The sequence below is a fragment of the Phymastichus coffea genome, unplaced genomic scaffold (genome assembly GCF_024137745.1).
Source record: "Phymastichus coffea isolate CEN01 unplaced genomic scaffold, Cenicafe_Pcof_1.1 PCOF00118, whole genome shotgun sequence".
NCBI classification, from domain to species: domain Eukaryota; kingdom Metazoa; phylum Arthropoda; class Insecta; order Hymenoptera; family Eulophidae; genus Phymastichus; species Phymastichus coffea.
Window position 1 is genome coordinate 242,463 of NW_026706929.1, and position 11,584 is coordinate 254,046.

General features: G+C 50.2%; 2 protein-coding genes across 2 annotated transcripts in view; one reads left to right on the forward strand and one right to left on the reverse strand.

Annotated features, from left to right (window-relative positions):
* LOC131670996 (neuroligin-4, X-linked-like) overlaps positions 1-8,615 on the forward strand; it is a 70,627-nt gene extending 62,012 nt beyond the window's left edge. Inside the window, exons 6-11 of the mRNA XM_058947087.1 lie at positions 3,868-4,060; positions 4,470-4,914; positions 7,294-7,567; positions 7,639-7,782; positions 7,856-8,373; positions 8,445-8,615. Coding sequence (XP_058803070.1) covers positions 3,868-4,060; positions 4,470-4,914; positions 7,294-7,567; positions 7,639-7,782; positions 7,856-8,373; positions 8,445-8,612 — 1,742 coding nt within the window. The 3' untranslated portion in view covers positions 8,613-8,615. The remainder of the gene's footprint in view (positions 1-3,867; positions 4,061-4,469; positions 4,915-7,293; positions 7,568-7,638; positions 7,783-7,855; positions 8,374-8,444) is intronic.
* Positions 8,616-9,973: 1,358 nt separating this feature from the next.
* Positions 9,974-11,428, reverse strand: LOC131670999 (protein C3orf33 homolog). Its single transcript, XM_058947089.1, has 5 exons — positions 11,019-11,428; positions 10,896-10,955; positions 10,626-10,827; positions 10,444-10,553; positions 9,974-10,371 (listed from the first exon to the last, which is right to left on the reverse strand). The coding sequence occupies exons 1-5, from the start codon at positions 11,091-11,093 to the stop codon at positions 10,111-10,113; spliced, it is 708 nt and encodes a 235-aa protein (XP_058803072.1). The 5' UTR covers positions 11,094-11,428; the 3' UTR covers positions 9,974-10,110.
* Positions 11,429-11,584: the final 156 nt, after the last annotated feature.

An 11,584-nucleotide genomic window follows, 5' to 3' on the forward strand; every position in this document is an offset into this window, starting at 1 on the left:
AGAAGCCGCTTTGCGCATTGAAAAAAGCAAGTCTGAAATAGAAATAGGATTGGAAGACTCAAGCAGAGAGCAGCGGCGACGGGGATGGCGGCAACATGCGAACGCGATTCGATTTTGATCGTATCGCGCTCGGCATCGCCGACAAACGACATAAAGATTTCTATCGAATCGCGCTCTCGAAAGCGATAAGCCCGGCATAACGCTAATAGAAAGAGGCGAGGGTTGGAGCAGAGAAAAAGCGCAGCGCACCGACGGCCGGCCGATATCGGGCGCAGGTATACGAGCAAGAGAAAGGGGCGAGCCAGCGACGCGCGCAGCACAATAAAATCGCGAGCCAAGGAGCGTCGATGAGGCTCGGTCCACAGCCTCGAGGGATTCGAGCTTCCTATCTGCGAAGTTAGCCAGTGTTTGCCTTCGCGAAGATGCTTCCTGCCCGGGATGTTTGCCCAGCGGATCCGTCCAGCAGCTTAATGTGATTGTTCGCGAGGTTCGGTGCCTCGCGCGTTTTCGCGGCCGACAAATTTGCATCGACGGACAAGTGTCGGCAATAAACGTTGGCTGAATTCATTCGGGCGTTCAGCTCCAAGTGCAAACAAGTCCGGCATAATAGAGAGCGATATCGAATGTATTTCTCGACAGTTGACCTCGACGTTACGAGCATTGGAACTTAGCAAGCCTAACGTTTCCGTCAAATTACCGCTGGGACATTACCTCGCGAGCGAACGAGGTATGCGCGCGGCGTATCGTTCGGCAGAACTTCTGGCGTGTCCGTTTTTAAAATGCTTCCTTCGATTTCGACCGATTGCTCACGCCGACCAAGCAAAGTTTCAGTGAAAACCGTTGGCAGCGCGATTGCAGGCTATCACGTAAGATTGCCGAAGGCTCGGCGATGAATCATCGTTCTTATCGGGGCTGCGCGAGGTGGCTACGGGAAAAGCGGGCCTTGGCAGCGGCGAGCGCACGTAAGCCGCGGGGCGTCTTGGCGAGGACGCTCGGTTCGAGTCGCAGGTAATGCCCGTGAGCCCCCCGTGAGTTTCTTCCTCGTCGCGCGCGACGCTCCCAATCTTCCCAGTGATTGTGGTCAGCGTGCGCTCAGACCTTTCGGCTCGCTAAATACCCGGGACTTTTCACGTTGACTTGGCGTTACCATCGCGCGAACGCCAATATACTCACGGCTCCCTTTGAATTCGCGGAGCGAAACGCGTTACATTAAATGCGCTAGCAATGATCTCGGCGCTAATCCTGTAAAAGCGGCAATCCGCGCGGTTGCAATTCGATTAATAATTGAATTGTCGGAAGGAACAGGCAGTGCCGGTGCTGCCGCTTTAAATCTCGCTCCAAGCGATATAATCGCGTAAACGGTGCACTCGCGAGAAATTGAAAGCTCGGTTTGCGTTGAAAGGCTCGCGTGGCCCTGAAAAGGAAAAGGCAGCCGCGGCGGGTCGTTCGCGCGCGCGCGCGCGCGCGGGGACGTTATTAAAACGCGCGGAAACATTAAAGTAAATAGAACGAGCAAGATGTCGCGAGCGCGGCGGCAGACGAAGAAGAAGAAGAAGACGAAGGAGGGGGAAGAGGAGGAGTAAATACCGCGACCACGACGCAGGCGTCTCTGGTAATTAGAGAAAAGTAGCCTGGGCGCGGCAATTAGGGGCATGCATGCCCGAGCGAGCGTCTTTTATAATTGGCCGCGAAATTGCGCCGAGCGACGACAAGAGAGAAGAGAAAGGGGCGGGGAAGGGGGGGGGGGGGAGAGACGAAAAATGCCTTTGCACAATTGAGGCTCAAAGGGATAAAAAAAGCCGCAAGCGTGCTTTGTCGGAGAGCGAGTTCTTTGTCGCGCGAGAGCTCGCCGCGAAGACGCGCTGTACAAGTTGTAAAGTGCTTTACGGCGCGCCGTAAAATCTGCGTTACAGCTGCGTTTTCAAATCCGATAAAGCCGACCTGCCCGTTCTTCGTATTAAGCAAACGCGCTGAAAACACACACGCGCGCGCGCGCGCGAACGCTTCAAGGAATCTTAATTGCCGAGAACCAAAGACAATAAATTTCCTTGGCAGCCTTTCAAACTTTGATTTACTTTCGATCCCTCCCGCATACGTATATATACGTGCACCCTCGGCGAAAATTGCCAAGTTACAGCGGCTGAGGCCTTTGTGCGAGAGAACTCTAGCGGGCCATTCTTCCCCGAGTGTTATCACTTCGCCTCATTGTGTTTCCTGTTTGCTTTTAATCTTTGTGCCACCGAAAGCCACCCGCCCATTTTCGTTGGCTCGCACCTGCGTGCGAGAGAGCCGTTCTCAGGGATCGAACGTCGCCGCCGCCACCGTCGTAGCTTTTCTTTTTTCTCGACTCTTTCTCTCCTCGACGGTCGCGTCGGAAATTCGGTTAGCGAGAGTGGCTGCAACTTCGGTATGTAAATGGCTCGCTGAATTGGATTAAGCCGGCAAAATGTTCGCTGATTGACGAGAACTTTAATTGAATTTATGAACATTGAATTGGAATTTTTCACCTCCTCGCTTGGTACTTTTTTTCCCCCCGTCGCTTCTTCTCGAGGATTACGACTGTCAATGAATGCCGATTGAATACTCGCGAAAGAATTAATTGCTTAACATCGCTCCGAAAAGGACTGAAGCGCATTTACATCGCTGCCATACGGACGGCAATGCCATCGGAAAAAGCAACTAGCGTCGAGGCAAAAAAATGAATAAATAAAAAAAAAAGAACGAAACATCTACAAAAGAAAAAAAAAGAAGTTCGATCCCTTGGAAAACTCAATCAACAAAATCCCGTGGTGCGAGAATAATAGGCTCGTGATTTTTTTTTTCGTTGCGCGCTGCTCAGCCAAATTGAAAAACTAATTGAATGGATTTACGCTCCGTTGGTGGCGTACACTTGCTTGGCGTTTTCCGCGTGTGTTATTTTTCGGGCCCAACGCAACGCGCTCGACTGGAGCGCCTGGATGCCGATGAATAATGCTAATCCGCGCGCGGGCGTGCTCCTCGTTATCCGTCGTTTAACGCGTCCGCGCTCATTATTTTCGCCGTCGCGGCGCCGTATCCCTAGCGGCTATTGGCATTTTTCATGCGAGCGACGCAGTGTTGTAAATAACAGCCGCTTGGTTGCGGCCAGCGAGAGGAGTAGCGCTAATAAACCGTCGGCATAATTAGACACTTTTGCGACAACGATCTGTCGCGTTAGCCAAATGTAATCAGGCCGGGACGCGTATAATTGAGATATCAGCATTGGCATGACTCCAGGTCTGTCTCTTTCGGCGCACTACATAGACATCGACTCGTCTTTTAATAGCTGCAATAAAGCTTCATTCCGCCCGAATGAATCCGTCATCCCCGCGCGTATCGCCTGCCTCGACGGCGTCGATTGCGCTCCTTATCTATCGGCTGTGCAGCTGCACTGACACTCGCTTGCTGTCGAACGTAACGAATCGTTGACTCTGTCTGCTCTTTCCAAACGCAAACAAACAAACGGACCTACGAGGAGAGCCGTATTTTCAGCCGTGTCGCATACTGCGGAATCAGGTTTAAAAAGAAACGGTAAAGCCGGAACTTTGTTCGAGTGCTTTTGCGCCGTGTTTCCATTCAACGCCTCTAACAACAATATTCGCCGGTTTCGGATAGCCTCCGTAAAAAGAGAGCGCGCGAGAGAAACGATAAAGCTCGGCTTGAAAACATTTGCTCGGACGCTCTCGACATCTTTTTCTGCTCGGACATGACTGGCGTGTGAGTTCGTTTGATCGAACTGCGCGCCGGTCGGGCAAACTAATCAACGCCTGCGCGTCAAACGTGAAATTGCAAGCGACGAAAACGAAAGGTCGCATAACGTATGTACATTTAAAATGCGCTGGCACACAGGTCTGTTCCACAACGTGGTCCTGCTGAGCGGCTCGGCGCTGAGCCCCTGGGCTGCGGTTCACGACCCGAACGAACTGCGGACGCAGGTCGCCAAGCAGCTCGACTGCCGCTACGAGAACGACGAGGATATCGCTGAGTGTCTGCGCGCCTCATCCCTCGAGGCCATCCTCGGCGTCGAGCTCAACGAGATTAAGTATGCTATTGGCGCACAGATCACTGATGCAAACAACGTCGCCGCGATTGCCAACGGGACCCTACTCGCAAAGGCCGTTTTCGAATTTTGGATGACCGCGACTGGACGCTCGAGTGCATGTTTCGTGCGCGCCATTATTTTAGCCGATAAACGGATTCGGAGCAGTGCTAACGGTTTTACGAAGATGGGATGAGTCGATTGAACGAAGCGGGCGAAAGAGCCGCGAGGGGGTTGAAAGCGAGCCGGCATAATCGACGGGCTCGGCAACTCGGTAACTCGGCAACTCGACGACACAAGTGCGAGCGATAAGGAAGAACGGGCGACGTTGTCCGAGGACTAAAGACCCGAAGGATAGCGGGACGAATCTAACGCTAACTTGCACTGAGCGGAAACCGGCGATGGCCCGCAGATTCATGCCGTCGATCGGACCGAGCGTGCCGGTGGACGGCTCCCACCCGGAACCGGGCCTCGACATGGAGCGGCTGAGCGATGCGTTCATCAAGGTGCCGCTGGTGCTGGGCTGCAGCACCGCCGAGTCCTATCTGGACTTCAACGCCAACGACATCCAATACGGCTTCGAGGAGGACCAGCGCAATCGGGTGCTGCGCACCTTCATCCGCAACGCCTACGTGTATCATCTTAACGAGATCTTTAGCGCGGTGAGGAACGAGTACACCGACTGGGACAAACCGGTGCTGCACCCCATCAACATCCGCGAGTCGACCATGGAAGCGCTCAGCGACGGCCACACGGTTGCGCCCCTCATGCGAATCGCCTTCTACCACGCCAGGCGCGGGGCCAACACCTACTTCTTCCACTTCAATTACCAGACTAAGGACAGCGACTATCCGCAGGTCAGCCCTTTGCGCTTCTTCGCCCCTCTTTCCCTGCCCTATACGGCGACCTTCGCTCGGCTTCCCTTTACCGTGCTCGCCACTCGTCTGCTCAAAGTCTACTCGCGCTCATTAGACATTAGAAATTTTCAATGGCAAAATTCAGGCCTGCTGAGCGCCAGTCGTAGAGTGGAACTCCGATATCCAGCTACGGATCGTGCAGTGGCCCTCTCCGCTTCTCTTACTTTCTCCACTAGAAACAACTGTTTTCACTCGATGACGATTTCATCCCCGTTGCCAAGTCCCCAGCCACTGTTTCAGCATCACAGCGTGCTCTTAAAGCAGATATTCATCGCTAACGAACATCGAAACGGAAATTATTGCCTTTCAATTCGGTTCATCCGATAGCTGGACGTTGCGAAGGAGCAATCAACACTCGAGATGTCGGATAAGGCGATTTCGCGTTCAATCGACGCGAGCCTTGTGCTTTTTCGGGCTTTATTTTATGCGCGACGTGGAGGAAGAAGAAGAAGAAGAAGAAGAAGAAGCGGGAGGTCTTCTGTCGGGGGGTAAGCAAGCGGAGCACGCGATAAAAAGGCCGAGTTTTCGGGCGGCGGAAGCAATGAGCGAGCGCGGTCCTTTGTGCGCGCGCCTCAAAGTTCCTTTCATGCGGCCCGCGCGCGTTCGTGTGCGAGGGAGTGTACACGTTGCGCCCAGGTGGATGAAAATCGATGGCCAAGCTCATCTCGCGCTGGAAGAATACCACGGCTCCCATCCTCTTCCAAAGAGAGAGAGAGAGAGAGAGAGAGAGAGAGAGAGAGAGAGCGGGGGACGGGGGGGGCGGTACTATTTTTTAGGACGAGCTTTGTGCGTTAAATATACTGGCGCAAGGGAATTTATGCGTCTGGACGTGTTTTCGCGGTTTTTTCGTTCTCCTTTTCGCGGTGCCTCAGCTGGCGTATCAGAGATGTATGATTTAATAAATTTGTAAGCTTCGCCGGGCTTTGCGAGCGGACGGCCGGTGGCTCGATGCAGCTGAGAGTCGCTTGTACGAGATCTTTTGAGCTTTATGGGCCATAAAAGTGCGAGCTTTTTTCGTTCAAACAAAAGGCGATCGGCGAGGTTTTGCGGAATTGAGCCGGCGCCGGACCTTTTACTCGGCCGCGGCTCGTCGATCGTTCGGCCGTCGAATTGCGATCGTTGCGCCGATTTTATTGTCAATTTTCTCGGGATCGTTAATTGCGTCGTGAGAGCTGCAGCCAAGCGTTTCGCCGGCACGACGCCGAGGTAACTGGATGAGCGTCAGATTGAAAAGCTGCTGAAAACAAGAAAGTTGATTATTGAATTGAAAGGTTTCTCGGGAGGAGCATTATAAAATGTATAGGTATAAGTGGTGCTGCCGAGCCAGCCGGCAACTCGGTCGTTGCTGCAATTTCGAACAATATTTGAAGTTTGAAAAGTTAGTCCGCAATTTTGATAATACCCGAGGAAGACTAACGAAATTAGAAAGCCAGAAGACCCGTTAACAGAGACTTGAGGAGCGCGCTCGAAAAATCAGGCAAAGCCGCGGCAGCGAGTCGTCGCAAACTCGCGCTATATAGCCATCCGCCGAGCAATAGCGAACTCTTCGCCGGAACAAGTTGGCCCGTCGACTGCGAGCGGCCCGGAATATAAGCGTCGACGCGATAACTCGGCCGTAATGCAGAGCTACGCGCGGTCCAAATTAAAATCACTCGGCATATCGCTTTCCATTCAATTTTTTCGGCGTTCGGCGGCAAGTTGGCGATTCAAGATTCAATTAGTGACGGGCGCGCGTCTCCAAGTGAATTCCTCAGTGCGGCAATTACGCGCGAGGCAAGCGAGGCAGCAGGCGAGGCAACGGCCGGCAGCAGATCTCCTCTGTAATTAAAAGCGAGCTCGTTGCAGCTCTTCATTTCGTAATAATATTTTCCATTCTCCCCGCGCTCCTCCAGCGTTTTTCTCCCTCGTTACACCTTTTCCTGCGCTATTTCCGGGCTTTTTCCCTCGCACCGGCTCCGCGGGACGAGGCAAAGCGTATTTCAGACCTCGCGTTTGTTTTGTGCCAGATTCGCTCGCATTATGCATTATAAAACACTTTTTATAATACTACGCTAGCTCTCGAGTGAACTCTCGCGTTGCCCTTTTTGCGCCCACCTTTTCTTGCTGCTTTTCTAAGCCGCGCGCGGCGCTTTCGGATCTTTTTGTTGGCGAGTGAAGCGAGAAAATGCTTTTTCATGCGGTCGTTCGCGCGATAGAAGTAGTGCCGTGCGTCGTACTGTTCCCAAGCTATTAAAGCCGACGAGGCGCTCCGGCCGAGGCCGAGCAGGTGCGCCCCGTCGGTCGTCGACGAGTAGAGGCTCAAGTTGCACTCCGAAACAGAGGCTGGGCAGCGTACGAGGCGAGGCGATCCCGTACGTGTTCGGCTTGCCGCTGATCGCAGGCGGCCGCTTCTTCCCGCAAAACTACTCGCGCGCCGACCAGGGCGTCGCCGAGGCGGTGCTCACCTTCTTCACCAACTTCGCCAAGACGGGCAACCCCAACGAGCCGCACCACATCGAGACCGTGGACTACGGCACCGTCAAGGAGAAGACTCGCTATCGGGGCCTCACTTGGGACAAGTACGAGACCGGCAGCCAGCAGTACCTTATGATCGGTGAGTTTCCACGGCCACGAATGGCGAGCCGCTGAGCGCCGTCTGACCTGCGAACGATCAATGCCGCGCAGCCCTCAAGCCGAAGATGAAGAACCACTACCGGGGACACAAGATGGCGGTGTGGCTGAACCTTATCCCGCAGTTGCACCAGCCAGGCGACGATGTCTCGATGAAGCACCACCACTTCCGGGAGAAGGAGGACGCCTTCTACGCGGGTGAGTGAGGGAGCCGAGGGGAGCCGAGGGGAGCCGAGAGGAGCGGCAACTGAGCTGAAGGCGCGCTCGACAGGGCCGGTGCGCGACGAGTGGTACACGCCGGTGCCACTGCCGGGCGGCGGCGGCGACGGCGGCAGCGGCGGCCGAGCGAGCAGCTCGTCGTCGACGACCTCGTGCGCGACGCCGAGCCGTGAGGACGCCGAGGAGGGCCAGGAGGGCGCACAACGGCGCGGCACGCCGGCCACGCAGAGCGCCAACGCCATACTGGACGACAACAAGGACGACGCGGAGCTGCTGCAGCGGCTGGCCTCGCGCCACTACTACAGCACCACCACCGCGCTGGCCATCACCGTCGGCGTCGGCTGCATCCTGCTCGTGCTCAACATGCTCATCTTCGCCGGCATCTACTACCAGCGCGACCGCGACAAGAAGCGCGCACGGGTGGCGCTGGGCGCCTCCGCCGGCAACGGCCACGACAGCCTGCCTATGAGCAGCCGCTGCGGCAAGGAGGGCGCCGAGCGCAGGGCCTCCTCCGCCCAGGAGGCGCCGCCCAGCTACACCAGCCTACCCAAGAGCCCGACCTCCGTGCAGGTGCGCGCTCGGCGCCTCGCGCCTCGGGCTCTCGGGGCCTCCTCACAGCTGCGCTCCTCTCTGTGTTGCAGGACCAGGCGCAGGACTCGCAGCGCTGTCACGATCGCGTGAGCACGCTCAGCCGGCAGAAGGACCCGCATCCGCCGCGGCCGCCGCAGCGCACCTCCAGCTCACTGAGCGCCGGAGCGGCCGTCGGCACCGTCAAGAAACGCGTCCAGATCCAGGAGATCACCGTATAGCATTAGTGCTCGGCCCCTGAGGGCACCGTCGCGCGCGCGAAACGCGTCACCTTCGTCGACTCGGACGACGCCATCGTCGCCGCCGAGTCGCAGTTCTGATCGGCCGAGAGACCGGGTGACGCGGGCCTGCACTCATTTCGCCGAGCGCCACGGCCATCCTGCTTATTGCCCGCGCCCGCTCCGCACGACAGCCAGCGGCGTGCGCGCCACTTGTCAGTCGCTTGGCCGCTGTCGGCGAAACGGGCAGCGTCATTCCAGACGTCGGGCCTGTTGCGAGCGGATTATGTATCTTTGTATTGTGTATAAAAACGATCGACCTAATCGCCAAGCACACGTCGCTCCCATTGCTGCTTGTACAATTGCTTTTCCCTTTCGTTTTGTCGTATAAGTATTTATGCCAACTATTCGACACACTGTTGCTCTCTCAGTATAGTCTGTAACATATTTAACTCGTTGATTAGTTATACACTTAATTACTATGTACGTTACGATATACTCGGCAGATATGTAGCTATAGGACAACACAAATGACAAGTCAGTTTACAGTCAACGCGCACAATGAACATTTGTACATTTCTTCGTAGATTGACAACAACAGGACGTATATTATGTAGCTCAGCAATTTTTCTACGGCTTCGGCCCTTCGATAAAACGACGCAATTTCGTCTTTCGCTACGTCCTTCAAGCTGTACAAATCGATAGCTAAATTGTGTAGTAAGCATCGTCGTATGAGTATTCTACGGGAATCGCGCCGATCTTACGGTATGCTGAAAATTGTATGTTACGGTGTGGCGAAATACAAAGTATGTTATTTTGACTGAAATGTTCACACTGACAGCTTGAGAAAACATTGAAACATCCTTCTTTATAGCTTCCTTTCAGAAGTGATTATGTAGGTATGCGTGGAAATGTCGGCAACAAGACATTGAAAGAAACTTTTTGAAATAATTTTTTTGCCAATAAATAAAAAAAGACCAACCAAAGAGACTTTGCACTTTTCACTTAGATTTAAGATATGCGTAATACACAACTTACTATAGGACTTTAGAACGTAAAAATTGCAAAATAACTTCAAGAGTAATTCAAGAGGGAAAATCATGGAAAAAATACCATAAATAACATTGTTGCCGGTTCTTCCATGAAAATATTGTAAAACGAAAGATGAATTATTCATCTCTTCCAACTTATTAGTTAACTAGTTTCATTCATTTGTATATTTCATTGTAAAACAATAAAATCAATTTATATAAGTATCAAAAATTTTCAAAAAAACTGTTTTTCCGAAATATCGACGCTCGATTTGCGTGCATCTCAATCATAACATTTACGATATTCTGTATATAAATAGAATTGAGTGTTTTTATTGATTAAACATGATTGTATCTATATTAAAAATTTTAAAAACTCAACAGCTTTTACTTTCTCTCTTATAAAATAGTTTATAAAATAATTTTTGAACTCAATTTAGAAACTTAATTACATTCATCACTTTTTAAAGCTAAATATTGAAATATCTTGCTAATGAAGCTGGGAGAGTTGATTTTAGCTTATTATCTAAATTATTTCTTATCTTCCATAGAATTGTTGGAGAGTACTTGAAATGCCAAATACCATTTCTTTTCCTTTCTGCCCATTTTTGAGCAAGTTGCAGAGATCTCTGATAACCTTTTACATCTTTATCTGTTGGTAAAAAAGGTTTGATGTCTGCGACAGTACCAAATCCTACTTTTAGCAATTCTTTTCCAATAGATGCTGGTTCCTTTACAAATAAAAATTCATCATAATAATTGTTTTCAACTGATAAGAATCAAATATCTTGTAAACATCTTACATTATCTTTTTGTGCCAGCATCACTATACATGTCAAAAATTCATTATCCTTAGCTATTGGCAAAAATTTTACTTTTTGTCCCTTAACTATTGCTTGCAACCAACTCATACCTGTGAAAAATAAAATCTATAGGAGAGCCTTGGAAAATATAATGAAAAAAATCAATATTATAAGTTACTTACCATTTCCAGTAATATTTACACCAGCTATTTTTACAGGTAAGTATTTTTGAATGCCCAGTCTAGGTAAAGGAACTAACGGCTTATGATCTATCAAAAGATATGGCTGTTCAGATGGTGCTACATTTTTCACTGTACCCTCAAGTAAGACTTTTTTGGTAAAAAAGTGTTTAGGCACATCAGATGGACTGGTAAACCTAGCAAACTATTATAATTTGTTTAACTTTATTGCAGAGAATATCAGTGTAAATAAATGTTATATAAGACACATACTGGTCTGATCTTGTACAATGCAGCTAAAAAGCCAATACCTGCTACTCCATAAGTTATTATCTAAAAAAGAATGAATGTTAAAATCAGTAGATCACAAAATAAATTACAGATATCATAGCATACCTGTACTCCCCTAGTATCATGTTCCATAAAGTTGGAAAATCGCTCAAAAAAATCCATTTTTTCTTCTTTATCCATGCTTTAACTTATTTTTCAAACTATTTACAATAAATCAGCTATTTCTTACATTAAAAAGTAAAACTAAATTTTAAATAGTTTCATAATATTTTACAGTGACAATCGGCTGCGTTACATGCTATGTTTATTCGTTATCGTCAGCGGTTGGAAGACTAACTTGCGACTCTTTCTATTTTAGCTAACATAACATAACCTCTATAGATAGAATATTATTGCAACAAAGTTGACACTCGTAAGATATAAGTGCCAAGCAAGGTCAAGATTCAAGAGCAACAGTATATTTTTCCGAAATGCATTTTTTCGGCCAAGTCACTAGAATTTATCACTGGAAATATCACGAAAAAGTTATGAAATATCTTATTTAAACATCTTTTCGAAAACGTAGTAGTGTAAAAATGTATTATTCAACATAAATAGTTTTCACTCGCTATTTGTATTTACTGTTACTGAAAATATCAAAAGATCATATAACAGTTGATATCAATAAAATT

Bases quoted from the DNA above. Each gene is read 5' to 3' on its own strand.
- LOC131670999 (XM_058947089.1), bottom strand. From the start codon at position 11,093: ATGGATAAAGAAGAAAAAATGGATTTTTTTGAGCGATTTTCCAACTTT. The intron at 10,956-11,018 runs GTATGCTATGAT...ATTCTTTTTTAG, and splicing joins ATGATACTAGGGGAGTACAG to ATAATAACTTATGGAGTAGC. The intron at 10,372-10,443 runs GTAAGATGTTTA...TTATTTGTAAAG, and splicing joins TGCTGGCACAAAAAGATAAT to GAACCAGCATCTATTGGAAA.